Below are 26,069 nucleotides of genomic sequence, written 5' to 3' on the forward strand. Positions count from 1 at the left end.
GGACTAGCTAGGGTAAATGCATGAGGATAGGGCCTGGGTGGGATTGTGGTCGGTGCAGACCCGATGGGCCAAATGGTCTCCTTCTGCACTGTAGGATTCTATGATTCTATCCTATGAATGAGTTTTTAAAAAATTGCTGGGGAAGTGATGGCATCGTGGTACCGACACTGGAGTGTGGGAAAAAACTGGAGCACCCGCCTGAAATACACACAGACACAGGGAGAAAGTACAAACTCCACACAGACAGTGACCCGAGGCCAGAATTGAACCTAGGACTCTGGTGCTGTGAGGCAGCAGTGCTAACCACTGTGCCACTGTGCCACTATGAGCATACCAGTTCTGGAATCCCCCACAATTGGGAATATTCTTTCTGAATCTACCCTGTCTAACCATGTTAGAATTTTATAAGTTTCTATGAGATCCCCTCTCACTCTTCTAAACTCCAGTGAATATAATCCTAACCAACATAGTCTCTCCTCATATGACAGACCTGCCATCCCAGGAAGCAGCCTGGTAAACTTTCGCTGTACTCCCTCTATAGCAAGGACATCCTTCCTCAGATAAGGACACCAGAACTGCACACAGTACTCCAGGTGTGGCCTCACTAATGCCCTGTAGAATTGCAGCAAAACATCCCTATCCCTATACTCAAATCCTCTCGCTATGAAGGCAACATACCATTTCCTTCTTTACTGCTGTACCTGCGCACTCATTTTCAGTGGCTGATGCACGAGGACACCAAAGTCAGCCAGGGTTTAATTTAATGAATAGGTTGAAGGTGTTGAATCATTCATTTCCATTTGTGTGTACATTTTTGTATCCTTGTATCCTCGGGGGCGGCGCGGTGGCACAGTGGTTAGCACTGCTGCCTCAGCGCTTCAAGGACCTGGGTTCGATTCCCAGCATGGGTTACTGTTTGTGCGGAGTTTACAGGTTCTCCCCATGTCCGGGTGCTCCGGTTTCCTCCCACAGTCCAAAGGTGTGTGGATTAGGTGCATTGGCCATGCTAAATTGTCCCTTAGTGTCCTGGGATGCGTAGGTTAGAGGGATTAACAGGATAAATATGTGGGGTTACACGGGTAGGACGTGGGTGGGATTGTTGTCAGTGGAGACTCAATGGGCCGAATGGCCTCCTTCTGCATGGTAGGGATTCTATGATTCTTTTCTTGGGTGCAGCATCTTAGGCATCTTCATTCTCAGTCCTTATGACTCCATGCCCAGCATCATTTTTCGCAAGTTTAGACTCTGGGGCAAAATTGAGAGCTAAGTGATCCCACAACCAATGGCTCAGAGCTAATGTAGAGGGAGCTTTACTTTGTATCTAACCCTTGCTCAACCTGTCCTGGGAGTGTTTGATAGAGACAGTGTAGAGAGAGCTTTACTCTGTATCTAACCCTGTGCTGTACCTGTCCTGGGAGTGTTTGATGGGGACAGTGTAGTGAGAGCTTTACTCTGTATCTAACCCTGTGCTGTACCTGTCCTGGGAGTGTTTGATGGGGACAGTGTAGTGAGAGCTTTACTCTGTATCTAACCCCGTGCTGTACCTGTCCTGTGAGTGTTTGATGGGGACAGTGTAGTGAGAGCTTTACTCTGCATCTAACCCTGTGCTGTACCTGTCCTGGGAGTGTTTGATGGGGACAGTGTAGTGAGAGCTTTACTCTGCATCTAACCCCGTGCTGTACCTGTCCTGGGAGTGTTTGATGGGGACAGTGTAACGGGAGCTTTACTCTGTATCTAACCCCGTGCTGTACCTGTCCTGGGAGTGTTTGATAGGGACAGTGTAGAGGGAGCTTTACTCTGCGTCTAACCCCGTGCTGTACCTGTCCTGAGAGTGTTTGATGGGGACGGTGTAGAGGGAGCTTTACTCTGTATCTAACCCCGTGCTGTACCTGCCCAGGTAAATCTATGCTTCCTGGTTATTAACCCCTCTATTGAGGGGAAAAGTTTCTTCCAAGCCATCCTATCTATGCCCCTCATAATTTTGTACACCTTGATCAGGTTCCCCCTCAGCCTTCCCTGCTCTAGGGAAAACAATCCCAGCCTAACCAACCTCTCTTCATAGCTGAAACACTACAGCCCAGGCAGCATCCTGATGAATCTCCTCTGCACCCTCCCGAGTGCAATCACCTTCTTCCTATAGTGTGGCGACCAGAACTGCAAACAATACTCTAGCTGTGACCTAACCAGCGTTTTACACAGCTCGATCACAATCTCCCTGCTTTCTATTCTATATTTATCGAATGCTGGAGGTAATAATTCTGCGGAGGTAGAAATCACTTCACCAAAATCCCTTTATTTACAAACTCTAACAGCAGTACACAGAGTGCTAGTAATTAGCAGTCTACCTCTGGGGGGTGTCAGAGGAACTGACAGTCCCCGTTAAATACAAGGCAAAGGCTCCCTGATTGGCCCATCAATTGGGTCCTTAATCAGGGACTTCACACTTCAATAGGCCAACCTCACGGCCTGATTGAGGTCATTACACTGGAGTAGGTTCGAGGGGCCCAATTCTTATGTTAGAAGGGTGCTATATAAATGCAAGTTGTTTTCTGTGATTGGGATGTTTTCTGCATCTTTTTTTTGTTTCTAACGCCCGCTGGGCACTCATGGTTCAGATCAAAATGAAGCTAACTCGCTGACAATATCTGAACGATTAAAGAGAGAAGGACTGACACAGATTATAGATAACATGAGATAGCGATGCTCAATGAGAAAACAGGCCCACACGAGCGTTAGAGAAGTATAAACTGCTTCAATCAACTCTTCAATACAACAGATTTGCAGCAAGGACGAGGACTCATTACTCCAGAGTCTCCCCTTCAATAACCTCCCCCCTTCCATCCACCCTCACCCCCCCATCACCCCACTCTGCCACCCCCTCCACCACCACCACCCCCACCGACCCCCCCCCCCCCCCAACCCCCATCCCGCTCCTTACCTGACTCTTCCACTGAATATGTCTCTCTCCATAGCAACCTGTGTTTCAGGTCATCCTTCGGGCCGTACATGTAGACGTTTAGCCCCCACCTCTGCATCCTGACAGGAAACAAAGGCAAGGCTTGTTTTTGATTTGATTTATTATTGTTACATGTATTAATAGACAGTGAAAAGAATTGTTTCTTGCGTGCTATACAAAGCATACCGTTCATAGAGAAGGAAAGGAGAGGGTGCAGAACGTAGCGTTACAGTCATAGTTAGGGTGTAGAGAAAGATCAACTTAATGCAAGGTAGGTCCATTCAAAAGTCTGACAGCAGCAGGGAAGAAGCTGTTCTTGAGTCGGTTGGTAAGTGACCTCAGAATTTTGTATCTTTTTCCCGACGGAAGAAGGTGGAAGAGAGAATGTCCGGTGTGCGTGGGGTCCTTAATTATGCTGCTGCTTTGCCGAGGCAGCGGGAAGTATAGACAGAGTCAGTGGATGGGAGGCTGGTTTGTGCGATGGATTGGGCTACATTCACAACATTTTGTAGTTCCTTGCAGTCTTGGGCAGAGCAGGAGCCATACCAAGCTGTGATACATCCGGAAAGAATGCTTTCTATGGTGCATCTGTAAAAGTTGGTGAGAGTCGTAGCTGACATGCCAAATTTCCTTAGTCTTCTGAGAAAGTAGAGGTGTTGGTGGGTTTTCTTAACTATAGTGTCGGCATGGGGGGACCAGGACAGGTTGTTGGTGATCTGGACACCTAAAAACTTGAAGCTCTCGACCCAAAATCAAAAAAAAAATCTACACTGGTGCAGTCGGCAGTCAGGAACGTTGCTCTCTCACCGTCTCCCTCACTCCCTACCCCTCACTGCCTACGCCTCCCTCCCTACCCCGCACCACCTCCCTCACTCCCTACCCCTCACTGCCTACTCCTCCCTCCCTACCCCGCACCACCTCCCTCACTCCCTACCCCTCACTGCCTACTCTTTACTCCCTATCCCTTACCACCTTCCTCATTCCCTACCCTTCACTGCCTCCCTCACTCCCTACCTCTCACCGCCAGCCTCACTCCCTCACCCTCCCTGCCTCTCTCACTCCCTCACCCTCACTGCCTCTCTCACTCCCTCACCCTCATTGCCTCTCTCACTCCCTCATCCTCCCTACCTCCCTCACTCCCTACCCCTCACTCCCCACTCCTCCCTCCCTACCCTGGCACCACCTCCTCACTCCCTACCCCTCACCGCCAGCCTCACTCCCTCACCCTCCCTGCCTCTCTCACTCCCTCACCCTCACTGCCTCTCTCACTCCCTCACCCTCACCACCTCCCTCACTCCCTACCCCTCACTCCCTCACCCTCACCACCTCCCTCACTCCCTAGCCCTCACTCCCTCACCCTCACCACATCCCTCACTACCTACCCCTCACTCCCTATCCCTCACCACCTTCCTCATACCCTACACTTCACTGCCTCCCTCACTCTCTACCCCTCACTCCCTGCTCCTCACTCCCTATCCCTCACCAGCTCTCTAACTCCCTACCCCTCACTGCTTCCCTCACACCCTACCCCTCCCTCACTCACTACCCCTCCCTGCCTCACTCACTCACTACCCCTCACCACCTCACTCACTCACTACCCCTCACTGCCTCCCTCACTCCCTACCCCTCACTCCCTACCCCTCACTCCCAATCCCCCTGCCTCTCTCACTGCATACTCCTCACTGCCTCCCTCACTCCCTACCCCTCACTGCCTCCGTCACTCCCTACCCCTCACTGCCTCCCTCACTCCCTACCCCTCACCTGCTGCCCTGCTGCCCCCCTGTAAGTGGCACAACATAAAAAGCAGAGATTAGAGCAATGAGTGGGATTGGGGAGTAAAGGGGAGAGTGGGGTCGGGGAGTAAAGGGGAGAGTGGGGTCGGGAGTAAAGGGGAGAGTGGGGTCGGGGAGTAAAGGGGAGAGTGGGGTCAGGGAGTAAAGGGGAGAGTGGGGTCAGGGAGTAAAGGGGAGAGTGGGGTCGGGGAGTAAAGGGGAGAGTGGGGTCGGGAGTAAAGGGGAGAGTGGGGTCGGGAGTAAAGGGGAGAGTGGGGTCGGGGAGTAAAGGGGAGAGTAGGGTCGGGGAGTAAAGAGGAGAGTGGGGTCAGGGAGTAAAGGGGATAGTAGGGTCGGGGAGTAAAGGGGAGAGTGGGGTCGGGGAGTAAAGGGGAGAGTGGGGTCGGGGAGTAAAGGGGAGAGTGGGGTCGGGGAGTAAAGGTGAGAGTGGGGTCGGGGAGTAAAGGGGAGAGTGGGGTCGGGGAGTAAAGATGAGAGTGGGGTCGGGGAGTAAAGGTGAGAGTGGGGTCGGGGAATAAAGGGGAGAGTGGGGTCGGGGAATAAAGGGGAGAGTGGGGTCGGGGAGTAAAGGGGAGAGTGGGGTCGGGGAGTAAAGGGGAGAGTGGGGTCGGGAGTAAATGGGAGAGTGGGGTCGGGGAGTAAAGGGGAGAGTGGGGTCAGGGAGTAAAGGGGAGAGTGGGGTCGGGGAGTAAAGGGGAGAATGGGGTCGGGGAGTAAAGGGGAGAGTGGGGTCGGGGAGTAAAGGGGAGAGTGGGGTCGGGGAACAAAGGGGAGAGTGGGGTCGGGGAGTAAAGGGGAGAGAGGGGTCGGGAGTAAAGGGGAGAGTGGGGTCGGGAGTAAAGGGGAGAGTGGGGTCAGGGAGTAAAGGGGAGAGTGGGGTCAGGAGTAAAGGGGAGAGTGGGGTCGGGAGTAAAGGGGAGAGTGGGGTCGGGGAGTAAAGGGGAGAGTGGGGTCGGGGAGTAAAGGGGAGAGTGGGGTCAGGGAGTAAAGGGGAGAGTGGGGTCGGGGAGTAAAGGGGAGAGTGGGGTCGGGGAGTAAAGGGGAGAGTGGGGTCGGGGAGTAAAGGGGAGAGTGGGGTCGGGAGTAAAGGGGAGAGTGGGGTCGGGAGTAAAGGGGAGAGTGGAGTCGGGGAGTAAAGGGGAGAGTGGGGTCAGGGAGTAAAGGGGAGAGTGGGGTCGGGGAGTAAAGGGGAGAGTGGGGTCGGGAGTAAATGGGAGAGTGGGGTCGGGGAGTAAAGGGGAGAGTGGGGTCAGGGAGTAAAGGGGAGAGTGGGGTCGGAGAGTAAAGGGGAGAGTGGGGTCGGGGAGTAAAGGGGAGAGTGGGGTCAGGGAGTAAAGGGGAGAGTGGGGTCGGGGAGTAAAGGGGAGAGTGGGGTCGGGGAGTAAAGGGGAGAGTGGGGTCGGGGAGTAAAGGGGAGAGTGGGGTCGGGGAGTAAAGGTGAGAGTGGGGTCGGGGAGTAAAGGGGAGAGTGGGGTCGGGGAGTAAAGGTGAGAGTGGGGTCGGGGAGTAAAGGTGAGAGTGGGGTCGGGGAATAAAGGGGAGAGTGGGGTCGGGGAACAAAGGGGAGAGTGGGGTCGGGGAGTAAAGGGGAGAGTGGGGTCGGGGAGTAAAGGGGAGAATGGGGTCGGGGAGTAAAGGGGAGAGTGGGGTCGGGGAGTAAAGGGGAGAGTGGGGTCGGGGAACAAAGGGGAGAGTGGGGTCGGGGAGTAAAGGGGAGAGAGGGGTCGGGAGTAAAGGGGAGAGTGGGGTCGGGAGTAAAGGGGAGAGTGGGGTCGGGGAGTAAAGGGGAGAGTGGGGTCGGGGAGTAAAGGAGAGAGTGGGGTCGGGAGTAAAGGGGAGAGTGGGGTCGGGGAGTAAAGGGGAGAGTGGGGTCAGGGAGTAAAGGGGAGAGTGGGGTCGGGGAGTAAAGGGGAGAGTGGGGTCGGGGAGTAAAGGGGAGAGTGGGGTCAGGGAGTAAAGGGGAGAGTGGGGTCGGGGAGTAAAGGGGAAAGTGGGGTCGGGATTAAAGGGGGGAGTGAGGTCGGGGAGTAAAGGGGAGAGTGGGGTTGGGAGTAAAGGGGAGAGTGGGGTCGGGGAGTAAAGGGGAGACTGGGGTCGGGGAGTAAAGTGGAGAGTGGGGTTGGGGAGTAAAGGGGAGAGTGGGGTCGGGAGTAAAGGGGAGAGTGGGGTCGGGAAGTAAAGGGGAGAGTGGGGTCGGGGATTAAAGGGGAGAGTGGGGTCGGGGAGTAAAGGGGAGAGTGGGGTCGGGGAGTAAAGGGGAGAGTGGGGTCGGGGAGTAAAGGATAGAGTGGGGTCGGAGAGTAAAGGGGAGAGTGGGGTTGGGGAGTAAAGGGGAGAGTGGGGTCGGGGAGTAAAGGGGAGAGTGGGGTCGGGGAGTAAAGGAGAGTGGGGTTGGGGAGTAAAGGGGAGAGTGGGGTCGGGAGTAAAGGGGAGAGTGGGGTCAGGGAGTAATGGGGAGAGTGGAGTCGGGAGTAAAGGGGAGAGTGGGGTCGGGAGTAATGGGGAGAGTGGGGTCGGGGAGTAAAGGGGAGAGTGGGGTCGGGGAGTAAAGGGGAGAGTGGGGTCGGGGAGTAAAGGGGAGAGTGGGGTCGGGGAGTAAAGGGGAGAGTGGGGTCGGGAGTAAAGGGGAGAGTGGGGTCAGGAGTAAAGGGGAGAGTGGGGTCGGGAGTAAAGGGGAGAGTGAGGTTGGGGAGTAAAGGGGAGAGTGGGGTCGGGGAGTAAGGGGGAGAGTGGGGTCGGGGAGTAAAGGGGAGAGTGGGGTCGGGGAGTAAAGGGGAGAGTGGGATCGGGGAGTAAAGCGGAGAGTGGGGTCGGGGAGTAAAGGGGAGAGTGGGGTCGGGCAGTAAAGGGGAGAGTGGGGTCGGGGAGTAAAGGGGAGAGTGGGGTCGGGGAGTAAAGGGGAGAGTGGGGTTGGGAGCAATAAATATATTTAATCTTATTCATGGGGTTCTAATTAGTGAACAAGCTTAATTTCAATCTTGTGGCCCACTGAGATGAGGGAGGGCCTCTCACCAGCCTCAGTTGTTCATCACTGGTGTAGAGGGAGCTTTACTCTGAATCTTACCGCATGTTGTACCTGTCCGGGGAGTGTTTGATGACAATGACACTAACATGACTTCTCTCAATGACACAATGAGAACAAAAATAGCCCTTGTCTCTGACAGCTTCAGGATCATTACTGATGATTGAATTGCTCTCATTAGAGAATGATACAATTAGGATTGAGACATCAGTTCCATTTTCAAACTAGGTCAGAACTCTAATCACTTCTCTTCTGCCAAAAGGTGTAATTATGAAGAAGGGGTAGTTTGCAAATAAATGACAGGAGAATGCCCGAAGGCAGTGTTTCTCCATTCTCGCCAAACTGTCAGAACCAAATTCCCACGGCTGGTTTTATATTCGCTCCTTTGTTATAATTGCCCAGTAATGGGCCGACAATCAGCCCTCACCCCAAAGGTTCTGAATTCCTCAACTATTTTCACAGGCCAGTCAGTGAGATCTGGTATGAGCTGATCCCATCTTTTGGTTGGATGGTTCCACACTGACACAAAACCGCTGGTGAAATCAGTCGTTTAGTCGTACAGGACTTCAATATTGCTGAAAAGAGACTTCTTGTCGAAGTTTTTCATTTTGCACTCATCAGGACAAATGCCAAGAATGTCAAATTTCAAAAAATTCCAACAATTTGTATCACTGGAGAAAAGGGTGCTGATTGGTTGGCATGTCAACTCTGATTGGCCGAGCGTTGCCATGGCAAAAGCAAGGGCGGCACAGTGGCACAGTGGTTAGCAATGCTATCTCACAGCGCCAGGGACCCAGGTTCGATTCCCGGCTTGGGTCACTGTCTGCGTGGAGTTTGCCTGTTCTCCCCATGTCTGCGGGGGTTTCCTCCGGGTGCTCCGGTTTCCGCTCACAGTCCAAGAGACATTCTGGTTCGGGTGCATTTGCCATGCTAAATTCTCCCTCAGCGTACCTGAACAGGTGCCGGAGTGTGGCGACTGGGGGATTTTCACATTAACTTCATTGCAGTGTTAATGTAAGTATATTTGTGACACTGATAAATAAATTTTAAAATAAACAATGGGGAATCTCAGGCTATATTTCTCCATTCACATTCATAATCTTCCTGAAAAGGTGCTGGAAGCAGAGTCTTTGAATATTTTTCAGGCGAAGGTGGATAGATTTTTGATAAGCTAAGGGGTGGGCGGGATGCAGATTTGAGGTTCCTATCCGATCAGCCACGGCCTTGCTGCATGACAGAGCAGGTTCGAGGGACTGAATGGTTTACTCCTGCTCCTTGCACATATATTCCGGTTAAAACAAAATGGCGCCACCCAACCCCTATCCCCATAACCCCATTCATTAACCCTAGCTAGTCCCCCTAACACGAAGGGGCAATTTAGCACGACCAATTCACCTAACCAGCACATCTTTGGACTGTGGGAGGAAACCCTTGCGGACATGGGGAGAACATGCAAACTCCACACAGAAGTGACCCAAGCCAGGAATCGAACCCGGGTCTCTGGCGTGGTGAGAGAGAGAGAGGGGGAGAGAGAGAGAGAGGGGGGGGGTGGGGAGGGAGAGAAAAGGGGAGAGACAAAGAGGTTCAGGGAGAGAATTCCTTGGCCTGAGGCTGAAGCAGCTGAAGATACAGCCGCTAATGATGGGGTCATGAAAAGTCAAGCTTGGTCAGGATTCGAGGATATCTCTGAGCTGGAGGAGTCACAGAGACAGAGAGGAATGAGAATATAGAGGCACGCGGAAACATGAAGGAAACTCTGAAAGGAAGAGAGGGAGATGGAGAGAGCGTACAGGTTCAAGGAGGGCTTGGTGCTGAGGGCAACGTCAGGGTTATAGGGTAGGATTTGTGGAGTTTGTATGTTCTCCCCGTGTCTGCGTGGGTTTCCTCCGGGTGCTCCGGTTTCCTCCCACAGTCCAAGGATGTGCAGGTCAGGGGGATTGGCCATGGTAAATATTCAGGGTTACGGGCTGAGGGCAGAGGGAAGGGCGTGAGTGAGGTGCTCGGGTTGGACTAGGCCCGATGGGCCGAATGGCCTCTTCCTGCACTGTAGAGATTCTACGGTTAACGAATGGGAAACATTCTCCAGCCCAACACCTGTGGCAGGAGTTAAACCGGAAAGGTTGAGTGGGAAACAAAGAGGTGAGAACCAAACCCGTTCCCTCAGAGTGAGTGGCTACACCAGCTTCTTTCCTTCCTCCCCTGAGCTACCCAGGCCACAACAGGAAACTCCAATTGGAGAATGATATTGAGGTAAAATGGCCGATGTTGAAACCTAGTCCAAGGAGTTGGTCAGAGATTAATGCATGTTCCTTCTCTCAAATCATCAGAGTGCTCGTGTCAACAGTCTACATGTTGTCTACATTACCATTTGAACAGCACCAGCCTCTGTTCCATTGACCATGGTCGACCATAGAAACCTACCGAGAGAACAGACAGAGACAAGAACCCGTCAGTAATTGGTTGCGGGGCACATTTCTCAGTGACAGCAGGGGTTAACAGAGAGTCGAGCAGTTATTGTACTGGACAACCTGACTTCGTGTTCTCAAATCCCACCATGGAAACTTAATCATAAAAATCCCTGCAGTGCAAAAGGAGGTCATTTGGCCCATCGAGTCTGCACTGAACACAATCCCACCCAGCCCCTATCCCCATAAACATATGGATGATATTGGAATAGTGTAGATTAGAGGGGCTTTAGATTGGTTCCACTGGCCGGCGCAACATCGAGGGCCGAAGGGCCTGTACTGCGCTGTAATGTTCTATGTTCTATAACCCCATTCATTAACTCTAGCTAGTCTCCCTAACACGAAGGGGCAATTTAGCTTGGCCAATCCACCTAACCAGCACATCTTAGGATTGTGGGAGGAAACCGGAGCACCCGGAGGAAACCCACGTGGACATGGGGAGAACATGCAAACTCCACACAGAAGTGACCCAAGCCAGGAATCGAACCCGGGTCCCTGGCACTGTGAGGCACCAGTGCTAACCACTGTGCCACCGTGAAATGTAATTCAACAACTTTGCATTCATGGGGGAGTTGGATAAATGGGCGGCACGGTGGCACGGTGGTTAGCACTGCTGCCTCACAGGGATCCGAGTTCAATTCCCGGCTTGGGTCACTGTCTGTGTGGAGTCTGCAAGTTCTCCCCGTGTCTGCGTGGGTTTCCTCCGGGTGCTCCAATTTTCTCCCACAGTCTGAAAGATTAGGTGCATTGGCCGTGCTAAATTCTCCCCAGTAACTTCATTGCAGTGTTAATGTAAGCCTACTTGTAACTATAAATAAATAAACTTTAAAATACTCCAAAAAGACAGGAACTGCAGGATGTGGTGATCGGGTCGGATGGAGTAGGGTGGAAGGAGACAAGCTGGAGAAGGTCAGTGTTTGTTATTTTACACAGAATTACACAGGGTATATGACGCAGACACAGGCCATTTGGCCCGGCCAGCCCTTGCAGGCGTTCATGACTTCCTTGAGCCTCCTTCCATTGTCCCTCATCTAAATTTATCATCATGTCTTCTCCCTGATAACTTTGTCTAATTTTCCCTTCATTACAGCGGTCCTATTCAACCGGTGGCAGTGAGTTCCACACTCCCCCACTCTCTGGGTGAAGAAGTTTCTCCTGAATTCCCGATTGGATTTCCTGGTGACTATCTTACATTGATGTCCTCTCGTTATCCTCTTCCCCTCTCGACGAAACATAGTCCCTGCATCCACCCTGTCAAAACATTTCATAAAAACCTCCAGGGCAGCTAGGGATGGGAAACTAGCAACGCCCACGTCCCATGAATGAATTTTTATAAAACTTACCGCCCTGCCTGCAGGAGGGATGGATGACATCCCTGCCGCTGAACCAGAAGCTCTATCAGAAGGCAAATGGTATGTTGGCCTTCATTGCAAGAGGTTTCGAGTACAGGAGCAGGGATGTGTTGTTGCAATTATACAGGGCCTTGGTGAGGCCACACCTAGAGTATTGTGTGCAGTTTTGGTCTCCTTTTCTGTTCTTGCTCTCGAGGGAGTGCAGTGAAGGTTTACCAGGCTGATTCCGGGGATGGCGGGACTGATGTATGAGGAGAGATTGACTAGGTTAGGATTGTTTTTGCTGGAGTTCAGACAAATGAGGGGAGATCGAATGAGGGCGGCACGGTAGCACAGTGGTTAGCACTGCTGCTTCACAGCTCCAGGGACCTGGGTTCGATTCCCGGCTTGGGTCACTGTCTGTGTGGAGTTTGCACATTCTCCTCGTGTCTGCGTGGGTTTCCTCCGGTTGCTCCGGTTTCCTCCCACAGTCCAAAGATGTGCAGGTTAGGTTGATTGGTCATGCTAAAATTGCCCTTAGTGTCCTGGGATGCATAGATTAGAGGGATTAGTGGGTAAATATGTAGAGATATGGGGATAGGGCCTGGGTGGGATTGTGGTCGGTGCAGACTCGATGGGCCGAATGGCCTCTTTCTGTGCTGTAGGGTTTCTATGATTCTCAGATCTCATAGAGACTTATAAAATTCTAACAGGACTAGACAGGGTAGATGCAGGGAGGATGTTCTCAATGGTGGGGGAATCCAGAACCAGAGATCACAGTCTGAGGATTCGGGGTTTTAGGACGGAGGTGAGGAGACGTTTCTTCACCCAAAGAGTGGTGAGCCTGTGGAATTCATTACCACAGGAAGTAGTTGATGCCAAAACATTGAATGCATTCAAGAGGCAGCTAGATATAGCACTTGGGGCGAATGGGATCAAAGGTAATGGGGAGAAAGCAGGATTAGGCTATTGAGTTGGATGATCAGCCATGATCGTGATGAATGGCAGAGCAGACTCGAAGGGCCGAATGGCCTCCTCCTGCTCCTATCTTCTGTGTTTCTATGAGTCCCAACCGGAAGAAGGTGCCTTTATAATGTGGCTCAACAGGTTGAATACAAATCTCTAAATCCTTCCAACACGCACCGGCGGCAGGCGGTGAGAGCGGGACAGATCCCTGCTGAGCCGTGTGAACATTGGCGCCTCGACCATCACTATCCATAGCTGCAGGCTACGACATGCATGTGAAAGTGCATGTTGCCACAGCAACCGGAATTCCCTGGGTGAACTGTCACCTCACACCTCAACCCGGATTCCCTGTCACCTCACACTCCCCACCTTTCCCCTCCCTGCAGCTGTACGGGAAGCAAACCAAGCGCTCAGCTTAATTTCTACAGGGATAGGATTGAAAAGTAGGAAAACTCTGTTACCCCTGTATTAAACCTTGGTTAGACCACACACTTTGAGGACTGTTTGCAGTTCTGGTCAGATTTTATTAAGTTTTAAAGTTTATTTATTAGTGTCACACGTAGGCTTACATTAACACTGCAATGAAGTTACTGTGAAAATCCCCTAGTTGCCACACTCCGGTGCCTGTTCGGGTACATTGAGGGAGAATTTAGCATGGCCAATCCACCTAACCTGCAAGTCTTTGCACCGTGGGGGGAACCGGAGCACCCTGAGTAAACCCACACAGACACGGGGAGAACGTGCAAACTCTGCACAGACACTGGCCCAAGCCAAGAATTGAACCCTGGCGTTGTGAGGCAGCAGTGCTAACCACTGTGCCACCGGCAGGATTGAAAGGATATAGAGGCACTTGAGGAGGTTCACACAAGTTTTACCGGAGTGAAACCAGAAATGTGTGGGTGCATTTTTTAAAATTCATTTATGAGATGTGGGCATCGCTAGCTGGGCCAGCATTTATTACCTATCTCCAATTGTCCTCCATTTCAGAATCCATTTGAGCGTCAACCACATTGCTGTGACTCTGGAGTCACATATAGGCCAGACCAGGTAAGGAAGACAGATTTCCTTCCTTGAAGGACATTAGTGAACCAGCTGGGTTTTTCTGATAATCGACAATGGTTTCGTGATCATCAGTAGATTCTTAATTCCAGATTTTTTTTATTGAATTCAAATTCCACCAACTGCCACAGCAGGATTCGAACCCGGGTCCCCAGAACATTAGCTGAGTTTCTGGATTAATAGACCAGCGATAATACCATCAGGCCATCGCTTCACCTTTGTATCTAATTATCTGTTGTCCATCCCTAATTGCCCTTGAAGTGAGTGGCTTGCTCGGCCATTTCAAAGGGCAATTAAGAGTTGACCACATTGCTGTGGGTCACGTGTAGGCCAGACCAGATAAATACGGCAGATTTCCTTCCCGAAAGGACATTAGTGAGCCAGATGTTGTTATAGCAGTTGATGATAGTTGCTATGGTCTCAATTACTGAGACTAAGGCCGGAATTCTCTGGCCGTTCATGTCAGCGGGATTCGCTGATCCTGACAGTGGCACATTCCCTGCCGGGGGTTTCCCGGCAGCGTGGGGTGGCTTAAGAACAAAGAACAAAGAAAATTACAGTACAGCAACAGGCCCTTCGGCCCTCCAAGCCTGCACCGACCATGCTGCCTGACTGAACTAAAACCTCCTACCCTTCCCGGGACCATATCCCTCTATTCCCATCCTATTCATGTATTTGTCAAGATGCCCCTTAAAACTGACTATCGTATCTGCTTCCACTACCTCCCCTGGCAATGAGTTCCAGGCACCCACCACCTTCTGGGTAAAAACCTTGCCTCGTACATCTCCTTTAAACCTTGCCCCTCACACCTTAAACCTATGCCCCCGAGTAATTGACTCTTCCACCCTGGGAAAAAGCTTCTGACTATCCACTCTGTCCATGCCTCTCATAATCTTGTAGACCTCTATCAGGTCTCCCCCTCAACCATCGTCGTTCCAGTGAGAACAAATCAAATGGGAATTCCCATTGACAGTGGCGCGTCCAGAGGATCCCGCCAACAGCAAACGGCATATCACCTCCGGGAAAAACGCTGAGGGGAGGTCAGAGAATCTCATCCCAGCTTTCAATTCCAGATTATTAACTGAACTCCGATTCCACCAGCTGCCGCGGTGAGATTTGAACCCATTTCCCGAGATCATTGGACTGGGCCTCTGGGTGACTAGTCTAACGATGTTATCACTATGTTACTGCCTCTCCACCCCTTCTCCCTATCCGATCATAGCTGTTATTCTGTGCCTAACCATGGGGAGAAATCATCTTAGCAAACCAAAGCAAGCTTCACCATATTACTTAAAGTTTGATGAGACTTTATTATATCAGTGTTATTCTCTCTGGTCCCACCAGCGGACAAGCAGTCATAGGGCAGCATGAGTCATCTCGCATCAAAATAAGATTAGCACAGTGGTTAGCACCGCTGCCTCACAGTACCAGGGACCTGAGTTCGATTCCCGGCTTGGGTCACTGTCTGTGTGGAGTTTGCACATTCTCCCCGTGTCTGCGTGGGTTTCCTCCGGGTGCTCCGGTTTCCTCCCACAGTCCGAAAGATATGCTGGTTAGGTTGATTGGCCATGCTAAATTGCCCCTTAGTGTCAAGGGGATTAGCAAGGTGAATATGTGGGGTTACAGGGATAGGGCCTGGGTGGGATTGTGGTCGGTAGTGGGTTGAATGGCCTCCTTCTGCACTGTAGTGATTCTATGATTCTATGAGGTGCTTTGAAAGTTAAAGGAAGAACTTGAACCCCATAAAATATCTAGGAAGCCCCAGAATCTGTTGCACTAGCTCCCACTAAGTCAGAGAATATGCTACGATACACAGAACCTTAGAACAAAGGCCATTCAGCCCATTGTGCCCATGCTGACTCTTTCAAGAGCCATCAAATAAGTCCCAAACCTCTCTTGCTCTTTCCCCATTTTCCTGAAAATTTCTCATTTCTGAATATATATTCAATTCACTTTTGAAAGTTTCTGTCAAATCTGCTTCCATTGACTTTCAAGAAGAAAATTCCAGTTCACAGCAACTGTCATGTAGAAATATTCCCCCCATCTTGTGCCTGGTAACTTTACCAATGAATTTAAACGTGTCTACCTTGGTTACCAACATCCCTGCCATGACTAACAATTTCCCCAAAACTATCCTGTAAAGAAACAATCACCTTTGGTCTGCCACGTATTGCTCAAGTGGCTCCTGCTCTGTCCAAGACCACAAGAAACTACAAGGGGTCGTGAATGAAACCCAGTCCATCACTCAAACCAGCCTCTCATCCATTAACTCTGTCTACACTTCCCGCTGCCTCGGGAAAGCAGCCAGCATAATTAAGGACCCAATGCATCCCTTGGGTTACTGTCTGCGTGGAGTCTGCACTGTCTCCTCCTCTTCCACCTTCTTCCGTCGGGAAAAAGCAATTAGGGATGGCCTTGACGACATGGTGGTTAGCACTGTTGCCTCGCAACGTCAGGGACCCGGGTTCGATTCCGTCCTTGGGTCACAGTCTGCGCAGAGTCTGCCCATTCTTCCCACTTCCACCTTCTTCCGTTGGGAAAAAGATACAGAAGTCTGAGGTCACGTATCAATTGACTCAAGAACAGCTTCTTCCCTGCTGCCATCAGACTTTTGAATGGACCTACCCGCACTAAGCTGCTCTTTCTCTACACCCTCGCTGTGACTGTAACACTACATTCTGCACCTTCTCCTTTCCTTCTCCCCTATGTACTCTATGTACGGTATGCTTTGTCTGTATAGTGCACAAGAAACAATATTTTTCACTGTATATTAATACGTGTGACAATAATAAATAAAATCAAAAAATCCCAGCTTCTTCAGTCTCTCCTCATTACTGGCTCTCATCCCCGGCATTTATTCCAGGAAATTTCCCCTGCATCCTGCCCAAGGTACTGAAACCTCCTAAAGTTTGATGCCCAGGATTGAACACAATGTTCCAGCTGAGAGAGGGTTGGTGATTTAGAAAGGTATTGCTCTCTGTGTCTATATCAGTGAAGCTGAGTGTACTTAGATTGATGAAAATAATCGAGCCAGAATTTATATCGAAGGGCAGTAGATACCTGGGAATGCCACCACCTGCAAGTTCCCCTCCAAGCCACTCACCATCCTGACTTGGAAATATATCGCCCACCCTTCGCAGTCGCTAGGTCAAAATCCTGGAACTCCCTGCCTAACAGCATTGTGGGTGTACCTACACCACATGATGTGGTGAACCATAGATGGTTACCACTATGGGTACTTGTACATATGTTATTCTTGTTACTGTTGGGGTTAGGGTTGGGGTGTTCCACCTGTTATTATTGTTCTGTGGTTCACTCCGTTCGGCTCCGCCTTCTTACAGGAGTATAAAGGTCACTGCTACTTCCTAGTAGCCCTTAGTCTGGGATAGTATTGTTAAGCAGTATGCTCTATTCTTGATGTGAATAAAAGCCTTTATTCCTGGGTACGTCCTAGCCTCCCGAGCGAATTAGTCGCGCATCACATGACAGCAGCGATTTAAGAGGTGGTACACCACCACCTTCTCAAGAAGCAATTAGGAACAGCCTCAGTGGCACAGTGGTTAGCACCGCAGCCTCACAGCATCAGGGACCCGGGTTCAATTCCAGCCTCGAGTCACTGTTTTAAAGTTTATTTATTAGTCACAAATAAGGCTTACATTAACACTGCAATGAAGTTACTGTGAAATTCCCCTGTCTGTGCGGAGTCTGCACTTTCTCCCCGTGTCTGCGTGGGTTTCCTCCGGGTGCTCCGGTTTCCTCCCACAGTCCAAAAATGTGCGGGTTAGGTTGATTGGACATGCTAAATTGCTCCTCAGTATCAGAGGGACTAGCTAGGGTAAATGTGTGGGGTTGCGGGGATAGGGCCTGGGTGGGAGTGTGATTGGTGCAGGCTCGATGGGCCGAATGGCCTCCTTCTGCACTGGAGGGATTCGATGATTCAAATACAAAAGTGATCAGAGAATTTCAGAGCACAGGCCATACGGCCCCACCCGTGCCCACGTTATAGTTATCCAAATCCTCCCACTTTCCGCAGTCAAAACAGATCATTGACCAGGCCAGTTAATCAATCTGCCATGCTGATTTCTTAAAAGGGCGGCACAATGGCACCGTGGTTAACACTGCTGCCTCACAGCGCCAGGGACTCGGGTTCGATTTCTGGCTTGGGACACTGTCTGCACGTTCTCCCGTGTCTGCGTGGGTTTCCTCCGGGTGCTCCGGTTTTCTCCCACACTCCGAAAGACGTGCTGGCTAGGTGCATTGGCCGTGCTAAATTCTCCCTCAGTGTACCCGAACAGGCGCCGGAGTGTGGCGACGAGGGGATTTTCTCAGTAACTTCACTGCAGTGTTAATGTAAACCTACTTGTGACACTAAAAAATAAACTTTAAACGATACCCGTCCACGCAACCACCACCCCCATTGAACTGAAGTACCCGTCAAATAAGATCCTCATTTAGAATCATAGAATCCCTGCAGTGCAGGAGGAGGCCATTCAGCCCATCGAGTCTGCACCGACAACATTCCAATCTTGGGCCTATCCCCATAACCCCACCTATTTATCCTGCTAATCCCTCCAGCCTACTCATCCTGGAACACGAAGGGTCAATTTATCATGGCCAATGCACCTAACCCGCACATCGTTTCGACTGTGGGAGGAAACCCATGCGGACACAGGGAGAACGTGCAGACTTCACACAGGCAGTGACCCAAGCCGGGAATCGAACCCGGGTCCCCGGCGCTGTGAGGCAGCAGTGCTAACCACTGTGCCACCGTGCCGCCTCCACATGCCCTCCTGTCAACCACACAGCAACAGCATTGCCCTGACAACAATGCCAAGAGGAGGAACCCCCCCCCCCCCCCCTCCTGTCAGATCAGCTGTTGCCAACTCTGGGTGGGTGACATTCCTGGAGATATTTAACCACATGATCCCCCCTCGAACCCCTCACGATCAGGTCAAACAGCCAACTCCCATCTGTAAGATTTTTAACACTGATATTCAAAAGGGAACACTAAAAAGAGAAAATCTCTGCCGTGGTGTGAAGATTTTTCTGCTCAGGTTTTGTGAGCCAGAATTCCCCGGGATTCCGGGACACTGGTCATTCTGTTGTCGGGTGAAGGCCCCGCTATCCCTAAATTAAAGACGAGGAATACTCTCTGTCCAAAGACAGCATGGAGACGGTGCTTGCTGCTTTTAAAATTGCTTCTTAACTAATATGTCAAAGCAGCTGTCAGCTCTGTGCAGCATGGGGGAGTGGGGAGGGGGGAGGGGGCACTCCAGAGAGGGGGGGGGGGGGCGGAGGAGGCCGGGGTGGGGGGGGGGGTGGAATCTATCACTGACCTTCCACAATCCCACAGATAAAAGGCAACATCTTCTCCTTTTGGCTCCTGGCACCTCAGTTTCCCAACAAGCAATGGTCTCTGTTGCAGGAAAGGGAAGTGGAGGAAGAGAGAGAGAGAGAAAGGAAGGAAAGAAGGAAGAGAGAGAGAGAGAGGGGAGGGAGAAGAGAGATAGAGAAGAGAATAGGGAGGGGGAGGGAGAGAGAGAGAGGGGAGGGAGAGAGGGAGGGAAGGGGGAGGGAAGGGGGAGGGAGAGAGGGAGGGAAGGGGGAGGGAGAGAGGGAGGGAAGGGGGAGGGAGAGAGGGAGGGACGGGGAGGGAGAGAGGGAGGGAGAGAGGAAGGGAGGGAGGAGGAAGAAAGGGAGGGAGGGGAGAGGGAGGGAGGGGAGAGGGAGGGAGGGGAGGGAGGGGAGAGGGAGGGAGGGAGGGAGGGGAGAGGGAGGGAGGGGAGAGGGAGGGAGGAGGGAGGGAGGGGAGAGGGAGAGAAGGGAGGGGAGGGAGAGGGAGAGGGAGGGAGGGGAAAGGGAGGGAGGGGAGAGGGAGAGAGGGAGGGGAGGGGAGGGAGGGAGGGAGGGGAGGGAGGGAGGGGAGGGGAGGGAGGAGGAGGGAGGGGAGAGGGAGAGAGGGGGGAGGGGAGAGGGAGGAGGGAGGGAGGGGAAAGGGAGGGAGGGGAGAGGGAGAGAGGGAGGGAGGGGAGAGGGAGGGAGGGGAGAGGGAGAGAGGGAGGGAGGGGAGAGGGAGAGAGGGTGGGAGGGGAGAGGGAGGGAGGGAGAGGGACAGAGGGAGGGAGGGGAGAGGGAGGGAGGGGAGAGGGAGAGGGGAGGGAGGGGAGAGGGAGGGAGGGAGGGAGGGGAGAGGGAGGAGGGAGGGAGGGAGGGAGGGAGGGAGGAAGGAGGGAGGGAGGGAAGAAGGAGGGAGGGGAGAGGGAGGGGAGAGGGAGGGAAGGGGGAGAGAGGGAAGGGGAAGAGAGGGGGAGGAGAGAGGGGGGGAGAGAGGGAGGGGGGAGGGGGAGGGAGGGGGGAGAGAGGGAGGGAGGGAGGGGGGAGAGAGGGAGGGAGGGAGGGGGGAGGGAGGAGGGAGGGAGGGGGGAGAGAGGGAGGGAGGGAGGGGGGAGAGGGGAGGGAGGGAGGGGGAGAGAGGGAGGGAGGGAGGGGGGAGAGGGAGGGAGAGGGAGGGGGAGGGAGGGGAGAGGAGGAGGAGGGGTGGGAGGGGGAGGGAGGGGGAGAGAGGGAGGGAGGGGGAGGGAGGGAGAGAGATGGAGGGAGGGGGAGAGAGGGAGGGAGGGGGGAGGGGGAGGAGGGAGGGAGGGGGAGAGAGGGAGGGGAGGGAGGAGGGAGGGAGAGGGGGAGGGGGGGAGGGAGAGGGGGAGGGGGGAGGAGGAGGGAGGGGGGGAGGGGGAGGGAAGGGGGGAGGGGGAGGGAGGGGGAGGGGGAGAGACGGAGGGGGAGAGAGGGAGGGGGAGGGAGATAGAGGGAGGGAGGGGAGAGAGATGGAGGGAGGGGGAGAGAGGGAGGGAGGGGGAGAGAGATGGCAGGAGGGGGAGAGAGGGAGGGAGGGGGGAGAGAGGGAGGGAGGGGGGGAGAGATGGAGGGAGGGGGGGTGGGAGGGAGAGGGGGGAGGGAGGGAGGGAGGAGGGAGGGGAGGGGCAGGGAGGGGGGAGAGGGAGAGAGGGAGGGGGAGAGAGGGAGGGGGGAGAGGGAGGGAGATAGAGGGAGGGAGGGAGAGAGATGGAGAGAGGGAAGGAGGGGGGAGGGGGGGAGAGAGGGAGGAGGGGGTGGGAGGGAGAGAGGGAGGGAGGGGGAGGGGGGTGGGGAGGGGGGAGGAGAGGGAGAGGGAGGGAGAGAGGGGAGGGTGAGGGAGAGAGGGGTGAGGGAGGGAGGGAGAGGGAGGGAGGGGGAGGAGAGAAGGAGGGAGGAGAGAGGGGAGGGAGGAGGAGGGAGGGGGAGGGGAGAGAGGGAAGAGGGGTGGGAGGGGGGGAGAGGGGGATTGAGGGGGAGGGAGGGAGGGGTGGGAGGGAGAGAGGGAAGGAGAGGAAGGAGGAGGAGAGGTGGGAGGGAGGAGGGGGAGGGGAAGGGGAGGGAGGGAGGGAGAGAGGGATGGGGGGGTGGGAGGGAGCGAGAGGGGGATAGAGGGGAGGGAGGAGGGGTGGGGTGAGAGAGGGAGGGGTGGAAGGGGGAGTGATGTGCGAGAGAGGGGGAGGGGGAATGGGAGGGAGAGGGAGGGAGATTGGATGGAGGGGAAGAGAGAGGGAGGAAGGGACAGTGAGGAAGAGAGAACGAGGAAGGAAGAAGGGAGAGAGATGGGGAGGGAAGGAAGAGGAAGGAGAGATCTGGAGGGAAGAAGGGAAACGAAAAGGGGAAGGGGAGAGAGTAAAGGTAAGGGGGGAAGGGAAGGAAATCGGAGGGAGAAGGGATGGAGGAAGGGAGCTGCTGGTGGAGTTTCCAGGGCTTTCTGGTGAGGCTGTGTGTCTGTGGAGCCGGCAGCAGTGCTGTAACCCTTTCCTGTCCAGTCTCACTGTCTGCTCTGCTCCAGCACTGTCAACTCACAGAGCTCCTCTTAAACTCCGCACACTTAGTCTTCATTTCACATTCCAGGTCCTGCTGTCCACAGTTCACAGTGATCAGTAATGTGAAAGAGTGTTGTGTCTCTAATTTACTGCAGAAATCTCTGTATAAAACTAATCTATTCCACACCCCCCCCCCCCCCAATGCATTACACATGGGGGAATGGAAATAAAGGCAGATTCAGGTGCAGCAACCATGTCTTGCCTCTCTAATGCACTCAGTTGGCACAGTGGTTAGCACTGCTGCCTCACAGCACCAGGGACCTGGGTTCGATTCCCGGCTTTGGTCACTGTCTGTGTGGAGTTTGTACCTTCTCCCCATGTCTGTGTGGGTTTGCTCCAGTTTCCTCCCACAGTCTGAAAGATGTGCCGGTTAGGCGCATTGGCCATGTTAAATTCTCCCTCAGTGTAACCCGAACAGGCGCCGGAGTGTGACGACGCAGGAATTTTCACAGTAACTTCATTGCAGTGTTAATGTAAGCCTACTTGTGACATTGATAAATAAACTTCAACTTTAAAAGTTTTGGGTTCAAACCCCATGTCATAAGACGGGGATTTGCGAGAGGGGTTGAGTTTTATCAGTTCTTACAGAGTTGTTTTGGGGAAAGTATTTTCACAGACAGGAATGTTGGTAACCATGGGAGGGGAAGTACATTTAAGGAAATTAATCCAGGTTGACTCTCCCAGTGCCTTACTGAGGGAGTGCCACACTGTCAACGATACAATCTTTTCGATGAAGCATTAAACCAAGGTTCCGTCTGCCCACTCAGTTACATGTAAAAGATCCCATGACATAAGCAGGGGACTTACTCCTTTATATTTATTTATTCGTGTCACAAGTAGGGCGGTACGGTGGCACAGTGGTTAGCACTGCTGCTTCACAGCACCAGGGATCTGGGTTCAATTCACCAGCTTGGGTCACTGTCTGTGTGGAGTCTGCACGTTCTCCCCGTGTCTGTGCAGGTTTTCTCCGGGTGCTCCGGTTTCCTCCCACATTCTGAAAGACGTGCTGGTTAGGTGTATTGACCCGAACAGGTGGTGACTAGGGGAATTTCACAGTAACTTCATTGCAGTGTTAATGTAAGCCTTACTTGTGACAAATAAATTAACTTTAACTTTAGGCTTACATTAACACAGCAATGAAATTACCGTGAAAATCCCCCAGTCGGCACCTGTTCGGGTACACTGAGGGAGAACTTAGCATGGCCAATTCCAATGCACCTAACCAGCACGTCTTTTGGACTGTAGGGGGAAACCGGAACACCCAGAAGAAATCCATCCAGACACGAAGAGAACATGCAGTCTCCGCACAGACAGTGACCCGAGGCCGGAATTGAACCCAGGTCCCTGGCACTGTGAGGAGGCAATGCTAACCACTGATATGCCAGGCACACTGGCCAGTATTGAGTTTAGGAGTCGGGAGATAATGCTGCAGCTTTATAGGACCCTGGTTAGACCCCACTTGGAGTACTGCGCGCAGTTCTGGTCACCTCATTACAGGAAAGATGTTGAAGCCATTGAAAGGGTGCAGAGGAGATTTACAAGGATGTTGCCTGGATTGGGGGGCATGCCTTATGAGGATAGGTTGAGGGAGCTTGGTCTCTTCTCCCTGGAGAGACGAAGGATGAGAGGTGACCTGATAGAGGTTTACAAGATGTTGAGAGGTCTGGATAGGGTAGACTCTCAGAGGCTATTTCCAAGGGCTGAAATGGTTGCTACGAGAGGACACAGGTTTAAGGTGCTGGGGGGTAGGTACAGAGGAGATGTCAGGGGTAAGTTTTTCACTCAGAGGGTGGTGGGTGAGTGGAATCGGCTGACGTCGGTGGTGGTGGAGGCAAACTCGTTGGGGTCTTTTAAGAGACTTCTGGATGAGTACATGGGATTTAATGGGATTGAGGGCTATAGATAGGCCTAGAGGTGGGGATGTGATCGGCGCAACCTGTGGGCCGAAGGGCCTGTTTGTGCTGTGGCTTTCTATGTTCTATGTTCTATGTTCTATTAACCCCAAAAAAAGTTAAAAATTCTGCAGATGCTGAAAATCTGAAATAAAAATAGAATATGCTGGAAAGGTGAAGCATTCACCGGGATGTTGCCTGGGCTGGAGTGTTCCAGCTATGAAGAGAGGCTGAATAGGCTGGGGTTGTTTTCCTTAGAGCAGTGAAGTCTGAGGGGGGACATGATTGAGGCATACTGATGCACCTCAATGAGCACCCGGAAACAAGGCTTTATAACTGAAGGCTTTAATCAGATAACAACGAAACTGCTAACACTAATACAACCGTTCAGACTGAAGGGGTCCTGCCGGAGCAGGGGGTCTTATACCCTGCCACCGGAGGCGGGACCCCACTGGAGTGTGCCAAGACAGCACTTAGAACAGGTAAACACCCTAACCCAACAACATAGTACAACCCCCATAACAACAACAACACCCTAGCCCAACAGTAACATAATAACAACCCCAGTGGTGAACCAACGATGGTTCACCACACATACAAAATGATGAAGGATAAAGAAAGGGTGGATAGGAAGGTCACAGTTCTGCCTCCAGGTCATCCAGACTCGAAACGTTGGCTCTATTCTCTCTCCGCCGATGCTGTCAGACCTGCTGAGATTTTCCAGCATCTTTGTCTCTCATCTTTTGGATGTGTCAATGTGTTTCACAGTTTGTGTAGCCATTTTGAAGAGTATTCCCTGGTGTGTAGATACATAGAGCAGCTATTTGGCACATGGAAAGGTTTAACAAAGAAATAAGTGATCAGTTCATCTGTTCCAGTGAGACTGCTTTAGGGATGCTTCTGCTGATGTTTGTCAATTAGTGCCCATAAAATATTAAAATTAAAATAAGAGTATAATGGAGCATAGGAGGAGGCCATATAGTCCACTTTGCATTCCCAGTGCTTTGGGAAAGCTCTCCAATTAATCCCACCCCCTCTGTCCTTTGCCCACAGCCTAGTAAATTATTTCCTTTCAAGTGTTTATCCAATTCTATTTCGATGATTACGATTGAATCTTCTTCCCCCTAGGCAGTGTATCCCACCTTACTGCGTAAAATTAATCATGTCCCTTCTGGCCATTTTGCCAATCATTTTAAACCTGTGTTTTCTGAGGGTGGTACAGTGGTTAGCACTGTTGCCTCACAGTGCCAGGGACCCAAATTCGATTCCCAAACAGCTCAAGTCACTGTTTGTGTGGAGTCTGCATGTTCTCCCTGTATCTGTGTGGGTTTCCTCAGGATGCTTAAGTTTCCTCCCACAATCTGAAAGACGTGCTGGTTAGGTGCATTGGCCCTCAGTGTACCCGAAAAGGCGTCGTAGTATGGTGACTAGGGGATTTTCATAGTAACTTCATTGCAGTGTTAATGTAAGCCTATTTGTGACACTAATAAATACACTTTAAAATTTAGATTGATTCCAGGGATGACGGACTTGACTTAGGAAGAGAGATTGAGCAGTTTAAGCTTATATCTCTGGGAGTTTAGAAGAATGAGAGGAGAACTATTGAAGTACATAAGATGTTAAAGGGGCTTGACAGGGTAGACCTAGAGTGGATGTTTCCCCTTGTTGGATATTCTAGAATGAGAGGACCATATTTTTCGGCTAAGGGATGGCAGATTTAAAACAGAAATTTAAATCTTTTACCTTCTTTGCTCCAACAACCTTCGCTTCTCCAATCTCTCCACTTTAGCTAAAGTTCCTCATCCTGATACCATTCGCGTTATCTTTTTCTGCAGCCTCCCAAAACACTTTGTCGTCAATGAAGCACTTTTAAAGTGTAGTCACTTTTAATTTAATGCACTCAGGAGGCAGCTTGAACACAACCTCCCTCAATCAGAAATTTGATAATGACCATTTTTAAAAATATGAACAGAACATGTTGGTTAAATTCAGCAGGTCTAGCAGCATCTGTGGAGAGAAACAAGAGTCACCATTTTGAGTCTATACAACCCTTCTACACAGTTCTGTGGAAGGGTTACTTGGACCTGAAATATTAACCCTGTTTCTCCCTCCATGGATGTTGTCATACCGGCTGAGTTTCTCCAGCATTTTCTGTTTTTATTTCAGATTTCCAGCATCTGCGGTATTTTGCTTTTTTTCATTTTTGCTGTTAGATTTTTATTAAGTTTTAAAGTTTATTTATTAGTCACAAGTACGGCTTACATTAACACCACAATGAAGTTACTGTGAAATTCCCCTATAAGATGAGAGAGTCTAAAGATATGCAGGCTTACATTAACACCACAATGAAGTTACTGTGAAATTCCCCAACAAGATGAGAGAGTCTAAAGATATTTAGGGTTCTGAAGACTGTGGAGGAACAGAGAGATCTTGGGGTCCATATCCACAGATCTCTAAAGGTTGCCAGTCAAGTGGATAGAGCTGTGAAGAAGGCCTATAGTGTGTTAGCTTTTATTAACAGGGGGTTGGAGTTTAAGAGCCGTGGGGTTATGCTGCAACTGTACAGGACCTTGGTGAGACCACATTTGGAATATTGTGTGCAGTTCTGGTCACCTCACTATAAGAAGGATGTGGAAGCGCTGGAAAGAGTGCAAAGGAGATTAACCAGGATGCTGCCTGGTTTG

The 26,069-nt window shown here is 51.7% G+C and overlaps 1 protein-coding gene across 2 annotated transcripts in view; it reads right to left on the reverse strand.

Moving 5' to 3' along the window:
* LOC144500960 (protein O-GlcNAcase) overlaps nt 1-19,086 on the reverse strand; it is an 80,099-nt gene extending 61,013 nt beyond the window's left edge. For both annotated transcript variants that reach the window (XR_013499021.1, XM_078224459.1), the window contains exons 1-3: nt 18,929-19,086; nt 10,137-10,188; nt 2,939-3,036 (exon numbers count right to left, since the gene is read on the reverse strand). Coding sequence is in view for 1 of the 2 variants with exons in the window: in XM_078224459.1 (XP_078080585.1) it covers nt 2,939-3,036; nt 10,137-10,188; nt 18,929-18,959 (181 nt within the window). In the remaining variant the exon portion in view is untranslated. The remainder of the gene's footprint in view (nt 1-2,938; nt 3,037-10,136; nt 10,189-18,928) is intronic.
* Between the last annotated feature and the right edge of the window lie 6,983 nt (nt 19,087-26,069).

This window comes from Mustelus asterias, chromosome 1, assembly GCF_964213995.1.
Source record: "Mustelus asterias chromosome 1, sMusAst1.hap1.1, whole genome shotgun sequence".
NCBI classification, from domain to species: Eukaryota; Metazoa; Chordata; class Chondrichthyes; order Carcharhiniformes; family Triakidae; genus Mustelus; species Mustelus asterias.